The 24,717-nt window shown below is 36.9% G+C and overlaps 1 protein-coding gene across 1 annotated transcript in view; it reads left to right on the top strand.

Annotated features, from left to right (window-relative positions):
- The window catches only part of SEL1L (SEL1L adaptor subunit of SYVN1 ubiquitin ligase), a 51,276-nt gene extending 29,362 nt beyond the window's left edge, over positions 1–21,914 (top strand). Inside the window, exons 11-21 of the mRNA XM_006206132.4 lie at positions 3,449–3,505; positions 5,707–5,775; positions 7,197–7,274; positions 8,373–8,435; positions 9,687–9,774; positions 10,097–10,245; positions 11,000–11,165; positions 11,722–11,796; positions 12,399–12,571; positions 14,555–14,683; positions 17,614–21,914. Coding sequence (XP_006206194.1) covers positions 3,449–3,505; positions 5,707–5,775; positions 7,197–7,274; positions 8,373–8,435; positions 9,687–9,774; positions 10,097–10,245; positions 11,000–11,165; positions 11,722–11,796; positions 12,399–12,571; positions 14,555–14,683; positions 17,614–17,823 — 1,257 coding nt within the window. The 3' untranslated portion in view covers positions 17,824–21,914. The remainder of the gene's footprint in view (positions 1–3,448; positions 3,506–5,706; positions 5,776–7,196; positions 7,275–8,372; positions 8,436–9,686; positions 9,775–10,096; positions 10,246–10,999; positions 11,166–11,721; positions 11,797–12,398; positions 12,572–14,554; positions 14,684–17,613) is intronic.
- The last annotated feature ends 2,803 nt before the right edge of the window (positions 21,915–24,717 follow it).

Here is a 24,717-nt window from a genome sequence, read left to right as displayed (position 1 = left end):
GCACCACAGTTGAAAACTGTGGCTTAAGTGAAGCAGCGTCACAGTGATGATGAAGGCTCTAACTGGAGTCACAAGGACGAAGACTGCCACCTTCTCTGAATGAAAAGTCTCTGGAACATTTGGAATTTCAGATGCTCTTCAGAGCTATTTACTGTTCATGTTTCCTTTGCTTATCTTAGCCTGTAAGTTCCTCAAGGTCAAGGACAGAAGTAGGCTTGTTTAACGTTAACTATATGACACACATCAAAGTATCATGTACAATTTGTTGTTTTGTGGGTTGTTTTGATTATATTAAAATAAAAAGGAGAATTTTCAATATTTGTCTTTTTTTTATTACATTTATAGTTCTTTCTGATTAGATGACCAATAGATACTTTTTAAGAACAATTAATTTTAAGACTAAAAGAAAAGGAATCTTTAAAAAAAAAAACTTAAGTGAATGATAAAGCAAAATCTTAGCTCATAGACATTACAATAAAGTTGTTTCTTCTGATTGTACATCTTTCTTTAAAATGAGGCCAGTTAAAATTCATAACAGTCTAAATGCTTACCAATAGGAAATTATGTAGTTCAAATATGACACTCCAATATCATGGAATTCTATGCAGTCATTAAAAATTATGTAGAATACTGCTTAATGTAGAAAGCGGATTTCAGTGTATTAAGTGAAGATCTCAAGTTTTAAGTTTGTGGTGGTATAGCATATCGTTTTCTTTTTTTTTAACTTTTTTATTGTTTTATAATCATTTTACAATGTTGTGTCAAATTCCAGTGTTCAGCACAATTTTTCAGTCATTTATGGACATATACACACTCATTGTCACATTTTTTTCTCTGTGATTTATCATAACATTTTGTGTATATTTCCCTGTGCTATGCAGTGTAATCTTGTTTATCTATTCTACAATTTTGAAATCCCAGTCTATCCCTTCCCACCCTCTGCCCCCCTGGTAACCACAAGTCTGTATTCTCTGTCCATGAGTCTGTTTCTGTCCTGTATTTATGCTTTGTTTTTGTTTGTTTGTTTGTTTTTGTTTTTGTTTTTTAGATTCCACATATGAGCGATCTCATATGGTATTTTTCTTTCTCTTTCTGGCTTACTTCACTTAGAATGACATTCTCTAGGAGCATCCATGTTGCTGCAAATGACATTATGTTGTCGGTTTTTATGGCTGAGTAGTATTCCATTGTATAAATATACCACATCTTCTTTATCCAGTCACCTGTAGATGGACATTTAGGCTGTTTCCATGTTTTGGCTATTGTAAACAGTGCTGCTATGAACATTGGGGTGCAGGTGTCATCCTAGTATATCATTTTCTATCTTTTCTTTTTATTTACGGAATTATGACATGAATACAGAAAAGTACACAGCTGAAGTGTACAACTCAGTGAGTTATCAGCAAGGGAGCCTCTTGTTTGGCATAACTAGCACCCAGAAGCCCCTCTCAGACTCTTCATCACTGACTCTTCCCTCTTGCCCATAGGTAACCCCCTGAGCTGGCTTCTAACACTACAGATTAGTTTAGCCTGTTTTTTAATTTTCTGTAGAAATATATATATATATATATATATATATCGTGCAGCATTTTTTTTGTATCAACTTCTTTTCTCAGAATTATGTTTCTGAAATCAATCCTTGTGTTTTCACATAGCTGTTATTCATTCATTTGCATTACTGTATAGTGTTTCATTGTATAAAACTACCATTGTTTATCCATTTTATTCTTCCCAGATTTGGGCAAAAAATGTTGTGTGTACATGTCTTGTGCAAATACTGTCTGAAATTTTCATAGCTTTATTGGACTTGATATCTGGTATAATACATTCCCCCACCATATTTTCATTATATTTAGCTCTAAATTTCATTGTGATTTCTTTTGACCCATGTGTAATTTAGAAGCGAATTGCTTAGTTTCCATATACAGTCAGCCCTTCGTATCTGCAGGTTCTGCATCCACGGATTCAACTAACCACGGATCGAAAATATTTGGGGGAAAAAAATTTTTTTTCAGAAAATTCCAAAAAGCAAAACTTGAATTTTGTCACACAATGGCAACTATTTATATAGCATTTACATTAAGTATTATAAGTAATCTAGAAATGATTTAAAGTGTACAGGAGGTTGTGCATAGGTATATGCATATACTGTGCCATTTTATATAAGGGGCTTGAGCATCTTTGTATTTCGGTATCTGTTGGGAAGGGGTCCTGGGACCATTCCCCTATGGATACCAAAGGACGACGGTACATGCGAATTTTCTACTTTTTTGTTGTTGATTTCTAGCTTAATCCACTGTATTCAGAATATGCTGTGTATGATTTCATTTGTTTGAGATTTCTTGAGACTTGCTTGATGCCCCATCACTAGGCCTGTTTGGGCAAATACTCTGTATGTTAAAGAGAATACGAATTTCTATAGCTGTTGGGTGTAGTGTTCTATAGGTATCAACTGAGTCATGTTTCTTAATCCTGGTATTCAAATCTTTTGAATCCTTACTGGCAGTTTGTCTGCTTTTTCTGTCCAGTGCTGAGACATACTATTGAAGTTTTTCATTCTGATTATGGTTTGTCTCTTTCTTCTTTTAGTTCTATCGATTTTGATGTATATGTTTTAAGCCATGTTAAGTGTATACACACTTAATATTGTTATCTTTTTGTTGCACTGACTTTTATATTGTGAAATGTCCTCTTCTATCTCCAGAAATATTTTTTGCTTTGAATTGTACTTTACCTGATACTAGCTTAGCTACACTACTTTCTTTTGGTTAGTATTTACACAGGATATCTTTTCTGTCTTGTACTTTCAACTTTCTAATGTTTAAGGTATGTCTCTTGTAAGCGTCGTATGACTAGTTTTTTTCATTTTTTAATCCATTCTGACAGTCTTTTAGTTAGAGTAATTCATGATATATTTGGGGCTTAATTTTCAACCTTCTTTTATTTTGTTTTTCCATGTTTACTTGTCTCTCCTTTCTTGCCCTCTTTTGGTTTGAGTTTGTCTATATGTGATTTAATCCCGTATATTTTTGAACCCTACAAGATAACTGTTCTTTAATATGGTTCATACAATTTAGATTGACTCACAAAGTTACCTTTCTGTTCTTTATTTTTTAGTGTATCTCCAAGCTTCCTAGGATAATTTTCCTTCTTCCTAAAGAACACCCTTTAGTTCAAAAGATGTGAATTTTTCTTTAGTTTATGTGGAAATGCGTTTATTTCACCTCTATTTCAAAAGAATGCTTTGTAACTAAAAGCAGACATGTTTAGTTTTTTTTTTAATGTAGGTTAAAGCTGAGTAAAGTCTAAAGGAATTAAGACTAAAGGTTTAATTTTCTGTTACGAACAGAAACCTTTTTGGGACCACATGGTCTTGCTGGCCTAATTTAGTTACAAGCCAGAGGCAGGTGCTCCTGTTTACTTTTGTCTCCTTTTTGTTAATTTTCAGGTTGGCCTGGGACAACTTCATCTGCACGGAGGGCGTGGAGTAGAACAAAATCATCAGGTAACTTGCTGTTCTTGGGGCTTTGCGTTTCATATTGTAGCAAGAAATGATGCTCCAGATGTCTTTCCTGCAAAGTCAGTGACAGTACCAAGCTTTGTTCTTGAGACAACCATCACAGACAAGCTCTCAGGCCCTCACCCCTAAGGAAACTGAAGAATAGAAATGTGATCATAACTCATAGTGGGGGGAAAGGGTGTATTTATTCTGAAACCTAGTTCTCAGTACTGCCAAAAATACATAAACAATGTCTTGTTTTCTGTAGGTATGTGATAGAAGTATGTCTTAAAACTCCTATTGGAAGATATTTCATAGAACTGAGGAAAATCCAGTGTTAAATCTGTGAGAAATCAGGAATACACAACTCTAACAGTCAGGTGTATACCCAGTCACCCGCCTGTGTCAGCTTTTTGTCCCGAGCATCGCTCATCTCTTGCCTTCTTCCCGTCAGTATCCTGTTGCTCGTGTGACTCATCTCCTGCTTGCATTTCCTAAGCAGTAGCCTGTCTTTGTAAATGGTGCATCTGACTGTGCAGTTCCCTTGCTTAAAACTCTTTTGAGTGGTCTACAATTTCTAGCAGCTTGAAAACGAAAACCTTTCAGCTTTAGTATGACCTCCAAGGCCTTCTACCAGTCTCTGTTTACCTCACCAGCCCCTTGCTTTCTGCTTTTCTCAGGTCTTTGAAAATATTAAGAACCTCAGGACTTCTGGAAGGCTATTCCCTCTGCCTAGAGTGAATATTATCCTTTATTCACACAGCAGTTCCTCCTCATCCTCCAGAAATCAACTCCAGTATCTCTTCCCGACATGTCTCCCCTGACCCTGACCACTCAGAGCACTCACCCCACTCAGAGACTAGGTCACGTACTCCCACAGTTATTATTTCTGAAAATCTGTATTCCTATGGCCTCTGTCCATTGTAAATTGGTTAATTATATAACTGAATTGTTTCCCCTGCTAGACTATAAGTTCCAAAAGAGCGTGAACTATGTCTGCCTTGTTTACCACTTCATTCCCAGCACCTGACAGTGCCTGGCACGCAGTACGTCCTCAGTAAATGTTTGTCAGGCTAATAAAGTTCTGTTTTTCTACTGTGCCTGTTAAATATTTTAATTAAGGTTATTTCATACACCATGTTGCTTCAACTTTATGAATTAGATTGTAACAAAATACACTTATCACTAAAGCTATATCAAATATCAGTGCTTTTTAAAAATTATTATTCAGGTGGCATCTTGACAGCTTTCAATATCTAGGTTATTAAAATTGTATGTCATTAGGCCAGTGAAGCATCAGATGAACTGGTTAGTAGGAATGTCAAGTGGGAGAACAGAGTTCTGTGTAGGAATTTGCTGCATACCTTTACACCACAACTTTTGGGATATTCTTGGTGGTGTATGTTGCCTACCTGTGAAGCAATCACACAATGATAAATTTTCACAGAAGAAAAGGAGTTCCCAGTATGTAATTGCATTAATTCAACCAATATTTGAGTACCACTCGTCCCATTCATTAGGTACTTTTTAAATAATCACAAATATAATGTAATAAATTGTGATTGTTGTTACGAAGGAGAATTAAAGAGTCCGGTGATAGGTTAATGAGTGGGAAGGGCCACTTGTCTCTAAAGGGATGTGGATACATTTAAGTTGAACCTTGGAGGTAAAATCATTTCAGGCCAAAAAAAAATCAGCATGTATATAGGTCCTGAGTCAGGAAGGAACATGGCTGGTGTACCCAGTGTGCAGGGAGCAAGATGAAGCAGTACTGATAACTAACGGTGTCTGATCACGTCAGTATATTCCCCCCAACACTTTAAGGGGCTGGAAGGACCATCATGTTGAGGTTTAAGAACAGTCGCTTTGGATGACCCCAAGGAAAGCAGAGAGATCAGGGAGGGGAGCGTTCCAGAAGTTCAGCTGAGGGATAATGCAGCTTAGACTAGAATTGTGGGAATGGAGGATAGTAGATGGATTCAGGATGTACTTGGCGGTCAAAGTACCAGACTTAATGATGGACTGGATATGAGAGGGAAGCAGGGTGGGTACCTTGGGCAACCAACAGGTGTTATGTTGCCATTTACTTAAACTACTATACTGCAGTTTAACAAGATTTTTTAAATGACCTGAAATAAATATCTGATTTAAAGCCAAGGGCAGATTCTACTAATAACTAATTATTTTCATAAATTCTCTTCTCACAGAGAGCATTTGACTACTTCAATTTAGCAGCTAATGCTGGGAATTCCCATGCCATGGCCTTCCTGGGAAAGGTACTGTACCTCCTGTGAATGTGTTCCGTGATAGCAGGTGGTGTTTGCACAGCAAGCACATGTTGTGTTCATCACCTGCAACTTACCAAAAAAAGGCTGGAGATAAAATTTCCAATGCAAGCGTATTTTATCTTGCCTGAAGATAAGTGTTATTTCGAGGCATTTTCTTAGGTAACTTAAAAGTAACATAGCATTTACTTATCAGTAGGTTAATTCTCCATTGAAATTAGCTATTACTACATGCACTCCTACTTTTTGTGTATCATATGCAATAATAAGGAAATTATTCTTTATATTGTACAGTTTTTCCTAAGTCTGTCATAATTGGCTGTTTACTTCCATGCTGAATAGAGGCAGAATGTATTGAAATTTGTCTGCAGACCTTTTAATTGTCTTAACTATGATAGCCATCACTCACCTCAATGCAGTTCTTTTCTCAAGCAGGGAAACATTTAAGTCTAGGAACTTAATGAAAGATTCCATATGTCATGGTATAATCTCGAAACTTCTTTTTCATTATTTTGAAAGCTAAGACAGTGTAAACCATTGGGTATTTTCATGTGTAACCAAGTCCTAAGATTAGGAGGCTCAGGTAGAATATATCACAAAATATTTTACAAAGACAAAAATCTAATCAGTGTTTGCCGCATGATCACAACTAGTCAGTTGGGGCCTGAAAACTTTACATTTAGACATTCTGTTACAGCACAGAAATTGATAGTGCCTGTCTATTTTTATTAGCAGTTAAGAGCTTTTCATTCCAGCCCTCTTAATTCTTGCACTGACTTACTAATTTTCCCTATCTCAAAAAAAGATTTCCTTTACTTATTTCCTTAATATGTACATGGATGAAAACAGTACTGGTCATTCTGTTTTTCTTCTTTCTTAACCCTTTTATCAGGTTCATACCTGATACTCTAAAATCATTCAGTGCTTGAAACCTTCTAAAACAACCTTCTAGTTCTCTCTTTTCCTGAACTTGAGACCTCCCCTTTATCTTACCTGGGAAGGCAGTGATAGAGGAGGTGGGGAAGTGGACATTGGCTATCAGCTCTGCTTTTCCTGCTTTGATCTCTGATCTCAAGCAATTTATCAGCCCTATGACAGCCCTGGCACAGAGCGAGAATAAAGATTTGTCTCAGGGTTGAAGATTTCTTCTCCTGAGTTTGATCAGTGAACTGACTTTATACATTCATGTGTGTAGATAACGTTGTAAATTTGATGTGACGTAGAATATATAATAGTTTAAAATGTCTACTGTTAAGGCTTTGCTTTTATTTCTAAAGTATCCTGCAGGGAATTTTAAACTTTGTTGAAAGATTTCACGAAATCTAACAAAACCCAGAATGAGAAGAGATAGGAGAAAAATATGATTGGTGAGAAGTTCACAGCTCTTACTAAACTCGGGGTCTGTTTTCCAGATGTATTCAGAGGGGAGTGATATAGTACCTCAGAGTAATGAGACAGCTCTTCACTACTTTAAGAAAGCTGCTGACATGGTAAGACTTCATGACTCAGGGTATTGAAATGTGTACCATATTACTCTTGTAATGGATAAGTTAATTATATTAAAGGATTAATCATAACCAACTTATGCCATAAACTATTGAAAGTGCTTCTGTAAATATGATTCATATGAATGAATTGACTAGAAATACTTCTCAATAGAAAGTTTTATATATATATATATATATATATATATATGTTACATATATGTGTGTGTGTGTATATATATATATTTTAGGGACCAGATTATTGAATTTTAAGTCTCTGTTGCAATTTCACTGAGAAGTTTCCTGATCAGGGAAAATAGTGATTTTAGTAATGGAGCTGGGAGTTGTATGCTTTACCCTGTTTATATTGCAGCTTGAGGTTAAAAGCTTATACAACTGGGCACTTTAGATAATCATCATACGTAAGTTAGGGTTCCTTGGGCCCAGAGAAAGCTACATATGAATACTTTCGACCCTCTGTGCCACCAGTATGTACACTCACCTCCTTGTCAACCTAGTACGTGTTACTGACGTCCCAAACGTCATTTGCGTATTTCTCAAAGAGGCACTGTGACACTTTTTTAAAGATGCCTCTGTCCCTCTGAGTTCAGGTGAATACTAGATTTTTCTCTTTGAGGTCTCAAAACAAAGATTATCTTTGCTCTTCAACACTCTGACACACTTAAGCATATCCTTGCCACCTGAGCCCATATTAATTTGTTGATTCTGCCACTTGGTGGCTTCTTGTTTATTGAGTTAGGAGGTTACCAGTGAAAAACTGCCCCCTCCCAAAATAACCTACTTATAATTTTTATAAGGTAAGATACATGTCATGTTGTTTTATATCACAAATTCATCAGATAGTCATAAGTCACCAAAATTTAATTCTAAATGAATTTACTGTTTACTCTTTTTCAGCAAATTATTGAAAGTCAAATCTCTAAAACTCAGTACCATGTTTAGTCTGATGGGAAAGAGAAAATTTTGTTTAAATTGGAAAGGACTTAAGACATGTTTTGAATATGCTTATAAATGATTTCTTTTGCAGTTGTTTATTCTTGCCTACTTTTTAATGAATCCCTTCATTGTACCTCTGGTTTGCAGGGCAACCCAGTTGGACAGAGTGGGCTTGGAATGGCTTACCTCTACGGGAGAGGAGTTCAAGTTGTAAGTTTTCACTCTAACATTCTGACTTCAGCAAACAGTCAGCTGGTGAGGTAGGGAAGTATTCCATCAGCCCAGGGGAGGTTTCGTTATAACCAAAGCTGAGCCTGTGCTGTTGTCTCTGAGTTTGGTTCCTCACCCCCCTGCACCCCATACCCACCCAGCACTGCCTTCATAGGATGCCTGGGTCTCTGACACCTTCGCCTGAAGCTTTGAAGCTGTTTCTCATTCTTCCAGCTAAGCTCTCTACCCCCATCTCTCCCAGACTTAAACATCTCCCTGCTACTTCTTCACTCAAGCCTAAGAAAATTCTGAAGTCCTCTCGTGTTCTACTGTTCTACTCTGCTTTCAGCTACCACCTCTCTTCTCTCCAGCCCTTTTCTGCAAAGCCGCATTTCTCCAGAGAATGGACAGTCTTAGATGCTACTGTTCACTCTTTAGCTGTCAGCAGTCAGCTCACCAGTAACCTCCTAAATGTGAGCCCCACCTGCCATTTTTGGTTCTACCTCACTGGAACTCTCTCTTCCCTGGGGCTCTCTTGGATTCCCGGGGCCATTGCTCCTCAGTCTTCTGTGCCACTTCCTCATGTTGGATGCTCCTGGATCCTCATTGATGTCCTCTTTGTCTGATCTCTATGAGCAATATGTTCTTTTAATTTGGGTGTAAAACTACGAGCTGGGTATAGAATTCTAATCTGTACGTATTTCTTCACACAAAAGACAGTGTTGTAGTCTCATTTCGATTCCTTCTGGTCATTTTAGGATACTGAAATCCAGAAGTGACCTTTGTTGTTTGTCTGGGGATATTTATGATATTTGAAACCTAATAATCACATAATGTTTGGCAAGCTACCAGGGAAGGAACAAACAAGGAGAGAATCATTCTTCTTATTTAATATTAGAAAAATTGAGGCTTGAGAGGATTAGCTGGTTAATAGAAAAGATATGAGTGTTTCTTAATTCCTAGCCTGATGTTCTGCTAGTGTTGTTTATGCTTTCTGAGAGGAGACATGCACATTGTTTCACAAAATACTGTATTTGCTTTTCTTCACACTCTTAAATATTAATCCCCCATGACTTAAAAAATATTACCATCCATATGTTATTAAAAAATCAGGTCATTCTTTTAATGACTCTTCAAGAATATTTTATGTGTGCTATGTTAATTCTTTTTATGAATGAATCTCCTAACTTCTGAGTATATCAGCCTTTTGTGCTTTCTCATCATGTGATCATGTGACATATTTTTCCATAGAATTATGATCTGGCACTGAAGTATTTCCAGAAAGCTGCTGAACAAGGCTGGGTGGATGGGCAACTACAGCTTGGCTCTATGTACTATAGTAAGTAACGCTGGAATTAATGATGAATGCACCAAATCCAAATTACTGTTTTCCACTAGAGGCCACTATAATATGGAAATGAGAGCCATTGAATTTCTAGCTGATTGATGTTCTCCCAATTCAGTGATCTGTGCATCTTGTATTTCACTGTAGAGTATATTAATCTGTATTAATATACAAATCTATTTTAATAAGATTCACGTCTTTCTGGATTAAGAATTCTGAATTTGATTTAGTTTTATTCCTGTGCAAGGCTTCTCTGATGCTTCAACTACATCTTATTTAAGACTATTCCTGACCTCTCATGTGATTTTCCTTACAGATGGCATCGGAGTCAAGAGGGATTATAAACAGGCCTTGAAGTATTTTAACTTAGCCTCTCAGGGAGGCCACATCTTGGCTTTTTATAACCTGGCACAGATGCATGCCAGCGGTACTGGCGTGATGAGATCATGTCACACTGCAGTGGAGGTAAGGGCTTGTCTACCAACTTGGATACAGGAAATTAATTTGTCAGGATGACAGTCTGCTGTTTTAATGCTGGTTTTCTTTGCATGGTTTCTTCTAGAGTAGAAACAGGCTCAGTCTACTAGCGTTGATACACTGAAGGAAGACTCAGAGTGTGTGTGTTACTGTCACACTTATTAATGCCATTTATCCCTCCCTGCTGGAATCAGCATTTACAAGGGCAGATATTGTTGTCTGCAATCTCTCTGGCACCTTAGACAGTATCTGAGACATAGTCAGTGTCAAAAAAGCATATGTTAAATGAATATTGCTAATACTGCCTCTTTGGAACTTTTCCTCTTTAGCTTTCTCATAACTGGCACTTTATAGCAGCATTGTTAAATGCAGAGCAAAGTTTCTAAACTACACTATGCTTCAGTATCCACACATGTAAAATGGGGCTGTTAATAGGACTGACCTCATAAGAGAGTGGTCCCTCCCGGGAGGAGTACATGAATTAATAATCGTGCTGTACATAAATCACTAGGACAGGGCCTGGCCAGAGTATATGGTATATAATTGTTTGCTGTTATTTTTATAAACCTGTTCTAAAGATGTAAGTGAAAGCTTCAAATATCCCAGACTTACATATATATATTTAATAAAACCGCCAGAGATTCAAAGAGCAAACTTAAATCACTTGTAGCCAAAGTGCAAAAATGACTTTCAGACATATCTTTCTTATTTTTTCATTGATTTCTTCTTCCTGTTTTCACAGTTGTTTAAGAATGTGTGTGAACGGGGCCGGTGGTCTGAGAGGCTCATGACTGCCTATAACAGCTATAAAGATGGTGACTACAATGCTGCGGTGGTCCAGTACCTCCTGCTGGCCGAGCAGGGCTATGAAGTGGCACAAAGCAACGCAGCCTTCATTCTCGATCAGAGTAAGGTTCCTCTGAGTCCCACCTTGGGTTTAGAGTACAAGGGTTCACATCAGGTTAACCTGTTTAGAAAGAAAAACCACAAAGATATTTCTTTATCATTGTAACTAGAACTTTACAACACACAGAGTTAAGCTATTTTACCTCAGATCTCTAAGCCATGGAAGTTAGTTTTATAGAGTTTTATAGAGTAGTAATAGATTTGGCATTCATCATAAAACTGCTTTCAGTAAATATATTTTTCAGAATACAGGAGATATAAAAACATTCTTTTTCCAGTGATATGTAGATCCTTAGTAATTAAAATTATTGTTAGTTCTGTGCATAAAACATGTCTCAGGAATAGTGTTGTCCCGAATGCAATGAATTCCTTCAAACTGAGTATTTTATTTTAATACTTGTTTAATTTCAATAGTTTTTTTCATTTAATATTCATTATATCCCAATTCTTGCTTAACTTATGCTCCACGTATTCACCCTAGTTTATAGATGAAGACTAAAAAGTCTAGGGCCTTTCCTTAAATGCCTGATTTATTTTGTATTTTGCCTTTTCTTGTAGGAGAAGCAACCATCGTAGGTGAGAATGAAACTTATCCCAGAGCCTTGCTGCACTGGAACCGGGCCGCCTCGCAAGGTGAGTGGTTGGTTAATTCTAGGATAAGACTTTCAGCCGGGGACCTTTCTTTATTAATTTTGTTGTTTGTTTCTAATTTTACACAAAGATTAAATCATGTCATGCATGATTTAAAATTAAGTAGAGATACTAACTATTGCTTACCTTGTTTGCATTCATGATTGGTATTCATTCTTAAAGTGGAAATTCTAGTCCCAGGGTTTCTAAATTGCACTGCAAGTTCTTTGTACTGGACATTTATATCGTGCTATGGTACCCTCAGCATGGTCTGCCTGTCCCTTTGCAAGCCTAAACAATTGTCCAGTGGAACTATTTTAAATTAGTAGTTGTAGAGGAATCATTTGAAAAGTATTATTAGTGAAACAGGGATTACCACCCTCTTTGTTTTAACTCTTCCTGTTACAAAAGCCTTCTTCAGAAGAGCAACACTTCTGGTTTAAATTTTACTGAATTTATAGCTTGGCTGAAGAATTCGTTAGAAAGTTTGTGTGTTACAAACTAAAATTCAGTTTTATGTAAGCATGTTATCAGGAAGAGAGGTAAGAGTTTGATATGTTTTGAACACTGTTTATTGCCAGTTTTGCATTTAACTTTTGTTTAAGGCTATACTGTGGCTAGAATTAAGCTTGGAGACTACCATTTCTATGGATTTGGCACTGACGTAGATTACGAGACGGCATTTATTCATTATCGACTAGCATCTGAGCAACAACACAGTGCACAAGCCATGTTTAATCTGGGATATATGCATGAGAAAGGACTAGGCATTAAACAGGTGAGTGTGACTTCAAAGTAAATGTTTAGATAATGCAGTTGTGATTTGGGGGAAGCATCTTCATTTTTACAGAAAATAGGCTTGCTCTGGTATGTGTTCAGATTTTAGGTTCCAGGTTAGGAGACAGTTTTGTAATATTTCAAAAGACTGCCGTGCGTCTCTCTCTTCCTCGAGCACCCACATACTGATTTCCACACTGTTACTTACGTGTAGGGCATTAAGCCAAAGACAGATTCATGAAAATGGAAAAACAGTGCCACCTCTATTGATAACTCTTGTTTGAGAAACTCTGTCCTTCAGCAGCCGAATTCTGTCTTTTCTAAATCATTTTGAAATGAAGTAAGATGTTTGCTACTGATAAACTATTTTCATTCTTATACCTTTCTAATGAAGGCTAACATTCTTTAGACCCACAGTCTTAAGTTTTTGCCTGTGTACCCTTAAAAGAATTCTGAAAAACTGTATCCTCTTGCAAATTTTCAATTTGATATTTAAGACTTTTCATCATAAGTTTCAAAGGGCCTAAGTTCTAGGTATTTTAAGCACTAACATTTTTATAAATAAGATGACTAAATTATTTTAAATACCAAAATAAGTTGATAACTGCATTAACTTCTTAAAAATACACAGCCAATTTATTAAATGAAAATTGTATCTTTTCTCCCTGAATTTATATTTTCTATCCATTATTCCCACAGAATTATATTCTGGTGTTAAAGTTAATCAGTGTGCTATTCTCATTGTAATTTAATTTGTAATGTAAAGTTTATTTAAATTCTTGTGAATAAATACTGTGATGGAGGTATTTCTTTGATAAGAATTAGGGGAAGGAACTCGGATTCAGCTTTTAAGAACAACTACTCATGTATAAAAATCAGGATAATTAGTTTTTGTAAGATAAGATTACCTTTTCCTGTTTTTTCTTGTTCTTTTAATGAAAGAGATACTCATACTCTTAAAAACTAATCAGTCCAGCATCTAGTATAGCTAGAAAAATATTAAGTATTAAATAAGATGAAGATTGTTTATAATTTGAATAAATACTCAGGATATGTTTGATAGATAAAATTTAATTACTTTCTTGAATCATCCACAGTCTGTGGGTCACACAAAATTTGATCCATGATCTTGAAAAATATGGCAGTACAAATAAAATTTGTTTTTTTTTTTTTTTAAATCAAAGACCATACTGATTTTATTACTGGCCATACTAGCCATACTGTTACTATTGTTTGAAGGTACTCTTTTTTAACTAAGGACATACCTTAGGAACGTATATAGAAAACAGCTGAAAATAACTGCTTATGTTTAAATACATACAAAAAGTCAGTTTTAATGTTTAGTCTTTCTTTCCTGTGTCTTGTGGAATTCTTACAGTAGTCAGAGCATGGAACAAATATGGTTGTTAAATAAAAAAAATTTTGCAACTCCCGTCATCCCATTCTACCTTTTATCTCAATGCATAGCATTCCAGCCAGGGGCAAAGTTAGTTATGACTTGTTTCGCCCTTTACAAAGCACTGGGTGTGAGTCCCTTAACACTGTTCATTCAGGCACCTTTGAAAAATCTTGAGTATGTCTACCCCAGTTTGAAGATTGCTGCTTCAGGCTGAAACCAGGAATTGCTCACGCTGACTGGTTTTGATTAGGAAAAAATTAACTTGAGACTTACAGGTCTCCCTCGATGATGGTGTTATGCAGAGATACTTAGCTGAGTCCAGCATGGCTGCACAGCAAGTGGGATGTCAGATCCGGGGACCATGAGTTAACTTCTAAATTTTTTCGATTAAATTTATCAAAATTAAGCAGTTAGATAATTAAAGAAGTTTCACCTAATTAAAGCTTGGGTTTTTCCTTTAGGTAAGGGAAATTTTAAAATGAAAATTGAAAGGTAAAATAAACTTTCCTAATATGTAAACTAAATAGTAATTATTTTTACTTATTTTAGCAAGAAATGTATTCTGATTTATTACCTATATTATAGGACATTCACCTTGCAAAGCGTTTTTATGACATGGCAGCCGAAGCCAGCCCAGATGCACAAGTACCAGTCTTCCTGGCACTCTGCAAATTGGGCATTGTCTATTTCTTGCAGTACATAAGGGAAACAAACGTAAGTGGTCCATGACTTCTAATTAAATTACAAATGATGTAACCTTCTCAGTTCACAGGTTTGTTTTTGAAAAGTTGGGGGAGAGGGGAGGAGGGACCTGCAAGTGTCTGGTCTCTTCCCCTCTTCCCCCCCCAGGTAAGGTGCCAGCAGACCTCATCAGGTGAGAGATGAGTATGGCCACAAAACACTGAGAGTTCTCAGGTAGCACTTGACAGTGGTTCCCAGTGCTAAAGCATTTTTCCTTGATGCAGATGTTTTCTGGTTTGGGGAAAACTGAGTCTAGCCCAAGGCAATTTGAAACAGTAGTTAACTAAACTCAGTAAACCTTAAATCAGGTGACTGACAAGCAGTGACTTAGACCAACCCCTTAAAAAGAGAATTTAAAACAGGGGAAGAAGAAGTAGAAACTGAGAACTTGCCCAAGCTCTTGTACTTCAGATTCTTCTGATAGTGAAACACGTTTTTTAAAAAATCACCAGATCTATGCTCTCTAAAAATACCTTGAATTATTTAAATACACTAATGGTAGGACCTAGCTTGGAGATGGGTGCGTTTACCCATTCTCTTCAAAACTACCAGCTTTAGTTGCCAGTACGGTATATAGGTGTTTTGGGGTTCTCCAGTTTTCTGTTCTGTTTATGATACCCATTGTTCCTCATAATGGATTCACTGGTGCAGTAATTAGCTCTGAAAGCCCTAAAATATGTGCAGAAAGAAGGACTATTTAACTTTAATTTTCTCCAGGCCAGAAAAGGATGATGTTTCAACCTTTTGTGCACATTTTTCAGAACAAGTTGATGCAACATTTCAACATTAGATTCCCGAACGGGCTTTCCCTCTTTCTACACAGACGTAAATGTGGTCCTTGATGCTTCAGCATTTATAGAGAGAAATTGGACAGCTTCTTCCTTTTGCAGCCCTGGCCCATGCACTGAGGTCCTGCATGTATAGGGCTCCAGAGGGCTGGAACTGTTGTCCTCTGTCCTCCCAATTGCTTATATATTTGTAATGTCAAACTTGTAATTGTTCAGTGGCGTGAGCCAGGGTGTGCTGTACGCTCTGCTAACTGAAAGGATCTTTGTTCCTTTAACTACAAAGCTAACAGTGTAGCTGCCTGCCCTTTCTCTGTCAGGACTGTTTCAGACCCTTCTCTCTCACAATTTTTATTACTAATAAACTATTGATTATCTTCTAGATTTGGTCATGCAATACACCATATGCATGCATGCATAAAGTTTTTTTTTAATATAGAAATGTCAAGAAAACAATAAAATGCCCCATAGTCCTACCACCTAGATATTCCAACTAAAATAAAAAAAGAGAGAGAGAATAATAAGTATTGATGGTAAGAAAGTCAAACAGTACAGAAAAACAAAATCTCCTATTACAGGTCCCGCCCCAGGGAACACAGTTAATAGTTTCTTATAATTTTTTTCCATAAAAGTTTAGCAACTATACCTACAAATATATATTATGGGAACCTTTTAAATGTAACTTTATTTAAACCTAAAGGATTATACCCCATGTTTACTTTCTTTGTGGGTAAGTAGCAGTTGGAAAATACCAGGAATAACTTAAATGACATTAAAACAATTAAATTATCATAGACGAAGAACATAATTTTTAAGTTCAAATTCAGCTGTTAAATATTTAGTTAAATTCTAACTAAAAAGTATTATTTGTTCAGCTATTAAATTTGAATTGCTCCATCTTCAGTTCATGAGAGAAGTTATAAAATGGCCCTACTTTCATTAGAAGAGAGCTTTTTAGCTAGTGTGTCATCACTGTAAACAGGTTATAGGTGTGCCAAGATACTGATTTTTCCCCCCTTGGTCCTTCATTGTCCTCCAGTGTTTGTTTCAAATATTTTCTGTGAAAAATGCTTAGAAATTAGTATATTAGGTTACTAATGGAAAGGAACCCTATAAGACACTGCATATAATCAACTGTTAAGAATTAATAGCTCGGGTCCTCAGACATTATTTTGAGTTTTTGAAACTTTTGAAAACTTTTAAAACCTTTTTTTTTTTATTTGAACTCATTGTCTTTATTTTTATTTGTTGGTTTTGTTCTCAACTTTATTAGATTGAATTCTTTGTTACAGTCTTGGTGGGTTTTTTGTTTGTTTGTTTTGGGGGAGGGATTTAGTTTCTTTATTGAAGTATAGTTGAAGTATAATACTATGTAAGTTACAGGTGTACAATATAGTGATTCATAATTTTTAAAGGTTATATTCCATTTATAGTTATTATAAAATGTTGGCTATTTTCCCTGTGTTATACAATATATCCTTGTAGCTTATACCTAATAGTTTGTACCTCTTAATCCCTTACCCCCCCATAGTGTCCCCCACTTCCCTCTGCCCGCTGATAACAAGTTTGTTCTCTATATCTGTGAGTCTGCTGCTTTTTTGTTATATTCACTGATTTGTTGTATTTTTTAGGTTCCACATATAAGTGTTATCATACAGTATCTGTCTTTCTCTGACTTATTTCACTTAGCATAATGCCCTCCAAATCCATCCATGTTGCTGCAAATGGCAAAATTTTCTTCTTTTATGGCCGAATACTATTCCATTGTTTGTGTGTGTGTGTGTGTGTGTGTTTGTGTACCACATCTTTATCCATTCATCTGTTGATGGACACTTAGGTTGCTTCCATATCTTGGCTACTGTAAATAATGCTGCAATGAACACGGGTGCGTGTATCTTTTCAAATTAGTGGTTTTATTTTTTTCATGAGTGGAATTGCTAGGACGTATGATAGTTGTATTTTTAGTAAAACCTTTTGTTTTTTTAAACACGTTGCCAAATGTAACTAAAATCTATTATTTTAAGAAGTCTGTATTTATCTCTAATTTGTGATATAACTTTACTAGCTCCTTCTGTTACATTATAGTGATTGTAATGTTTTTATATTATTCTCATTAAGATTCGAGATATGTTCAGCCAACTTGATATGGACCAGCTTTTGGGACCTGAGTGGGACCTTTACCTCATGACCATCATCGCATTGCTGTTGGGAACAGTTATAGCTTACAGGCAGAGGCAGCACCAAGACATGCCTGTACCCAGGCCTCCTGGGCCACGGCCGGCACCACCGCAGCAGGAGGGGCCACCAGAACAGCAGCCACCACAGTAACCCACTGTGTCCAGCCTTGATCAGTGACAAACAAGGAAATGGTTTACTGAGAACACTTGCATTTGATTTAGGACTTTGGATCAGTGACCACCTCCTGGAAGAGGCACAAGGAAGCATTGATTCCTAAAGCTGCTTAGAATCTGATGCCTTTATTTTCAGGGATAAGTAACTCTTACCTAAACTGAGTTGAATGTCTGTTTCAGTGCTGTATGGAGTAACAGCTCTCAATGGCTCCCCCTCCCCCCTTTTTTTTTTCCCTCCTGGAAACATATGTGAGACACTCAAGAGTAATGTCTGCTGTATCCAGCTATCTTTCTTGGGTCCTTTTGGTCACTCTGTCAATGTGCGTAAGTCCTGTCTACCATCTTTAAGGTCTTATGCATCGACACTAAAAACTGATCAGTGCAAAAAGGAAGACCCAGTTAGTTGCAAGCTTAACTTCAATATGTTTGAAAGTCTAAAAATAGAACTTGCCTTTTAAGTTAAAAAAAAAAAGTCTTCAAAGTGTTTCAGAATTTCAGTAGCTGAGGAGCTTTCACAGTCCCCATGCAAGCACACGTCCTCAGCATGTTCGTTACTCTAACAGGGAGGGCTGGGCGGACTCTTACTGCTGGTGGTTGTCATGCTTTATACTCACCTCTCTCCTCAGAGACCGAAAGGCCTTGTTAAAGAGTTCTGTGCGAACTTCATTTCTTTGGAATGGAATAGATAGGAACTGTTGTGAGCTGACTCCTTGAGCTAACCCGTAAACTTGCCCCACCTACTCAGTGTAATTTGCTTGTTTGTTACGAGTATACAAAGCCTTTATCCAGCAGCCCGAGGATGGACTAAATGGGAGAAGTTAGAAGTCAGTACTGAAGAACTCTGGGTGGGGTGCTAGGATCATAGACTCACTTTCCCAAAAGTTGAAGCATTTGTTCCCAGGATTTATTTTACTTTGCATTTCTTATTGCAAAAGAACAGACACCTACCCACCCCCCAACTCCCCCACCCCTCCGTCTGCTGAATTCTTTAAATATGAGATATCCTTGCCAGGCTATGGCCTATGGTGACCCGTCACAGTACTAAACTCAGAGACCCTGTGATGCGTTAAACTCAGTGGCTGAGGAGAGCCAGAGCCTGTTTGTACTGTTCTGTACTGTTGGGGAGATTTTTATGTCTGCAGTTTGATGTTACAATAGAAAGTCAGCCACTTGCTTAGCTATTGTGCTCACCGCCCTCCCACTGTTAACATTAGGAAAGTCAAGGCTATTACACTTCAGGATTGTCTGATTAAATAGTATGGAAAACACAGCCACCACAGCAATAGCGAAGAAAACAGAACTTCACGTATCACACAAATGAAAAACTTAAAACCTCAACCGAATTTGTATTTCTTTTTATCATCAGATGGCGGTGTTCACCAGCCTACATCCGGTCTGAGACTCTCTTAGTATCTATGCCTGCTGACCTCGGTCTGTTCATATTAATCTTTATACTCTTTTCTCTTAATCCCTCATCTGCCAGAACACTTGAAGAGTTTATTACCTGTAGAGTTGTAAGACTTTGGTTTTTGAAGTGAGGATTGTATTTAGAATTAGATTTACTTAGTCTGTAATGAACATGAAAGCTCTAAATGTGAAGTTGTGTGCTTTTTTGGTGTTTAGAATATTATGGCAAACCAGGTTGCAAACTTTCCTCCCAGATAATTGCTTCTAAATTTGAAGAGGTGGTCATGGCGAGAACCGTAGGTATAAACGCATATCTGAAAGGTAGGAAATTTTACCCTCAGAAGTATAATGTCGCTTTGGGCAGCTCTTGTAAATATTAAGACTTGTTCGATCTCTTATGTTAGAGATTTGAGTGCAGTTGGTACAATACGTTGGTGTCTTCACCCCTGCCTCTTGTCCCCACCCTTCAAAATAAGTCTGATCCATGCTAGCAGCCCTGCTTCATTTTGAAGCAACTGTTCTAATTTATTTAAAAGTTTAAAGGCTAAACTTCCCTGTTTTTCTACCATCTACCTAATGTCTCCTTTAGCAGTATTTTTACCTCTATCTTTACTTCCCTCCGTTAGTACTTTGAAAAAAAACATTTCTTAAAAGAGCGTGCACTAGCCGGAGGCCGACGGGAGAGTGCAGTCTTGCTCTTTACGCAATAACTAACTTCCCAGTAGTGCTCCACTTGCCGTGTCCTTTTTATTAATATTCCAGGTTTCTTTTTCTTGGCTTTTGTCCACCTCCTGTTTTACCCTGGGTCATTTGCTACTGGAAATTTGAACAATAAATTTAGAGCAACTTGGTTCCTATGGCTTCATTTAAAGACTGTCTCAAAATACTTTGCTCCCTTCTTCTTTCTGTCCAAGGGACATGATACCTAAGCAAATAGGAACTGGGTTTGGTGTTTCTCCTAAAATAATGCTCAATACTTACCTAATCAAATGGCATCCATTTGAATAAAATGACAGTAACTAAAGCTAGTTAATGTCAGTGACATTAAACTAACTCCAGGATTCAGGAGTTTTAATGTTAGAATTTAGAGTTAGCGATAGAGTGCGGCTTCATTTCTCCGTGGTAGCCCATCTCTCCTGCCCCCTTTTATAGTCTGTCTTCCTGCCTTCCATGGTGGTGACGTTAGTGCTCTGCTCAGCTTCTGTTCTCTTGTGCATTTGGTTTGTTGGCTACTCGGCTGTTCCAGAGTCTTGAGGCTATCTGTTTTGCTTTTGTTCTATGTTACAAAGGTAGCATTGGTGTTTAGGGGTTTCGTGTTGTGTTTTTGTTTTTGGTTTTTTTGACTTTTTGTTTTCCATTTTTGACGTTTTTCTTTCTATTTTCTGGGTAAGGCTTACCTTATTTTTGGTTAATATTCAGTGGCACAGGAAAATAAATCAAAAAGTTTTCTTTTTTTTTCAAAATTCATTATTTAACACTTAAGTGAGATTAACGTGTGAATCATTCATCTGAATACTCTAGAGGATGTGTTACCCTTCTGCATTTAAGGTTAATCTGTGAGAGTTTTACTGCTAAGCTGTTTTATCTCTGTACCATTGGGAAGTTTTAGAAACTTCTGCCGGTGATCTGGCCATGATCTGATGCTTTATTTAATTAAGGAGCTGCTGTCACCTCCAGGAAACTTACATATTGGAATTTTTTTTTCTTTTTTGCTTTCTTTTCTCCTCCTTTCTTTGCTCCTCTTGTTTGTTCTTCAAACCAGTGTTTGAAAGTATGCATGCAGGCCTGTAAATGAAGACCACAGCTCTTCGTGTGTGCAGCATGTGTATCAGATTGTCTAGCTACATCTGCAAAAAACTTCTTTTTCAGAGGTTTGGACTAACATTTCACATGCACATTTCAAAACAAAATGCTTCAGATAAACAACCCCTTTACCGACAAAGAAGAGCAACATGGGCTACATTTGCCCCAATTACAACTAGTGTTTGTTTTAAAAGTGAGTTTAATTATATGTTATATAATATTATGACTACAGCTGTGCAAGAAATAAAGCAAAAGAAACTTCTATTTTCTTGAAAATATTTTTCATCAGTCGTTGCTCTCAAATGTAAATGAAAATACACAATTTCTGAATACCGTATTGTCTGAGGCACTACCTGATTTTTAAATGTGGAGTAGTTCTTGAAAAGAAGCTAACTTTCTTCTTCCACTTGGTATTTCAAGAAAATTGAAAATATCCCAGGTAAAAATGATTTGTATTTTCAAAGTGACCATTTGCACAAGTGAAAAATCTGATGTGTGCATAAGAAGGATGTCTTAGTTATGTGCAGGGAGTCATCTCAAGTACACCATTTTTCCTGTTTGGAATGACAAGATGACACTATTCTCTTTGATTAAAAAAAAAAGAAATTATAATGTTGATACGATCAAGGTATAACCACTATCAATATTGAGGAGACATTTGAAAAGACCACAAGTTGGCATTGGAAGGAACACCATGGTAGACTTTTTGTAAATTTATTTTGTATTTAATTAAATGCAGTATAAAGGCTGGTGAAGTGTAATATAATTGTGTAAACAAATCCTGTTAATAGAGAGATGTACAGATTCGTTTTGTACTGTATCTTGAAACTTGTGAAATAAAGATTCCACCTCTGGTTATCCTGTATGCTATAATGATTGTACCATGGCTAGGCACCTCTCCGGGCAGACTTATTTTAAAACCTGGATGATTCAAGTTGGAATTTCAGAAGCTTCTGGAAAATATTCATTAGGGGCCATTTGAATCCATCTTAAATTTACTTTTAACTATTGAAATTCAGGTTTCTGTAAGTTGAATTTTGTCCTACGGAAAATACGATTTGCTAAGAAATTCATTTTTAAATTTCTTTGACCTGGATCAGCCTGTGATATGTAGTAAGCATGATTCACTTTAATCCTGATTATAGTAAAACTTAGCTAAAATTTGTTTATGCATTGCCTTTTCCCAGAAAGTTTCTAAGAGGACTTAACAGAGCTACATACAACACAATGAAATTTGCATAGGATAAGTAAAATCTAATAAAGGGGAAACAAAGGAGAAAACAATATTAAATCAGGAATGAACTTTGTACACAAAATGCATTTGGAACCGGGCTACAAATCTTGCCCTAAATTCCTAACAGCCAACACAAGAGAAATTGAGCTGCAATGTTCAGCTTGGAAGCATCAGATCCATTAAAAAAATTCTGGAAGATGCAGACTGTGGCAAGTGAGAAATTGGATCACAAATATTACTTCTGGGAACACAGCCAACCACTCAAGAAGACCTGACTGACCTTGACTAAAATGAAAGTTGTGAGGAAGTTTGACACCAGAGCCGGAACGTCAGCAGTTTGATCATTCTACCTGGAGTTGGGTGCAATGCCTATTTACCAATTACCCCTTTCTGACAAGTCATTAAAATGAGTCCTTGGTTGTCGTTGGCTACAACTTGGTAAGAAACACTCTCCTTTACCTTTATGGCACTAATTTTGATTGGTTATTACTAGCCTTGAAATACACATATCCTGTGTCAAAGCATATACATGAATATATGCAAGTAAAAAAATAGAAATAATTTCTGTAGTAGAAACTGAAAAAAGAAAAACAGGATAAGGAAGTCGTTTTGTTTTGTTTTTTTACATTCTGGGTATTTTCCAAATACTTGAAGAGTCAAATAAAAAATAAAACGAGCTCTTGAATCTACCAGTTCAAAAGAAGGTGCTATGTGTTACGGGTCCTGTGTATTTCTTCCCATGACATTTCTACCAGTTCTTAGAAGGCCATCAGACTGAACAACCTTATGGGACCCTGAAAATTCTGCCAACTTTGTAATTCTTTGTTAGTATTACATTTTGAGCAAAACTCTGATTTTCCTACTGGCCAAATATTTTCAGCCTGGATTAATTTCTTTTAAACACAACCTACTGTTCATGCTGAATTGTGTATTAAATCCCACTTATAAAAACCACACACAATTTTTTTCTCATTAAGCTGAATATAATGTGGTCAGTTAATTGACTTCAGAATATTCATATAAATATTTTCTGTTTCTGCTCAATGCAGTTTCCTTTTGCCTTCTCTCTGCCTCCCAGTAGAGCTCTCTTATTTAGCCTCTCAGGATTGAAAAGAATTTTTCATAAGTCTGGGAAGTATTAGATTTGAGATTCAAGTATCCTAAACAAGGCTTCTGACTCTGACAGTAAAGACGCCATTGAGTTTTTACATGATTCAGGATTTACATGTGAACAACAGAAACCTCCATTCTTGGAAGCAGATTTATTTCAAGATGTGAAAACACAGTTGTGGGTTTCAGGGTTTGTGCATCTGGGTTTCCCCACCTATGCCTTGCCTATAATTTTTTTTTACTTAGAGAAATTTGATTAATTGAAATTTTGTTTTGGTTCTAAATGAAATTTTTTGAAACAAATAGAAACTAATCCTGATTGTGCAAGGGACGAGGGGGAGGAAGTGGAGGGAACATCCAGCCGGTCTTGTTTCCCTTACGTGCTAGTAAAGAATTCACTTGAATTTTTTCATCGTACACAGATGTTATTTTCTTTTGCATACCCCTCGGACAGTGCTCTTCGGCTGGTAGCATCTTACACAACGCACGGAAATTTCTTGCCAGGACAGGAGTTGAGAACAGCACACTGTTTTCCCTACAGCCCCTGTTTTGACTCTAGATGAGATAAATGTCGCGAGTAGAACTGTCCACACATCAGTCTTCATTTATTTCAAAGGCAAGGAAAAAAGTAATTGAGGAAGCCTTCGATTTGTTAATTGGTATTTATATTTTATCACTCATTTAAGACTTAATTAAAACTGTGTGACTAAACTCATGCTTTTTGTACTCAAGTCCGTTAAACCAAGGAAGGAATCTATTAGGTCACACCGGGCAGTTAAGTAAGTTAGGAACAGGACTTTAATACCTTAAAGCAGTAAAGTAGAAGAAAGGCCTATAAACTGGGATGAAACTCCAACCTTAGCCTCGGAAAAACTACACTGCATCACATTAGACTTATTACCACTAATGAAAGGGACTTTTAAATCACGAGACACTGTTCTAGTGCAAGAGTCATTGTGACCAATGGGAGAGTTGCATACAAAAAGGACCCACACACAACCTCCATGGCCTATAACTGGGTCTTGCATTCCCAACAAGTTCTCCCACTGACCCTCCTGAGTTGCCTAATCCTTCAAAAAACAGATTAGTGATCAGTCCTGATCCCACGGAATGGCCCTGAAACGCCAAGGAAGAAAGGAAGGCCGCCTTAGTAAGAGGGAAGAAAGTTCTGGATGGGGCTCTAGTCCCCACAGTGGGTGGATGGCCTTGGGCAACCTGCTCACTTTATCATGAGACTGATTGCCTTGGATGGTCATTAAGGTCCTGCCCAGCCTTGAAGTTCTTAAATGCCAAAAGAATTGATTAGACAGTTTTCCA

The sequence above is a fragment of the Vicugna pacos genome, chromosome 6 (genome assembly GCF_048564905.1).
Source record: "Vicugna pacos chromosome 6, VicPac4, whole genome shotgun sequence".
Lineage (NCBI taxonomy): Eukaryota > Metazoa > Chordata > Mammalia > Artiodactyla > Camelidae > Vicugna > Vicugna pacos.
This window is presented reverse-complemented; position numbering and strand designations above follow the sequence as displayed.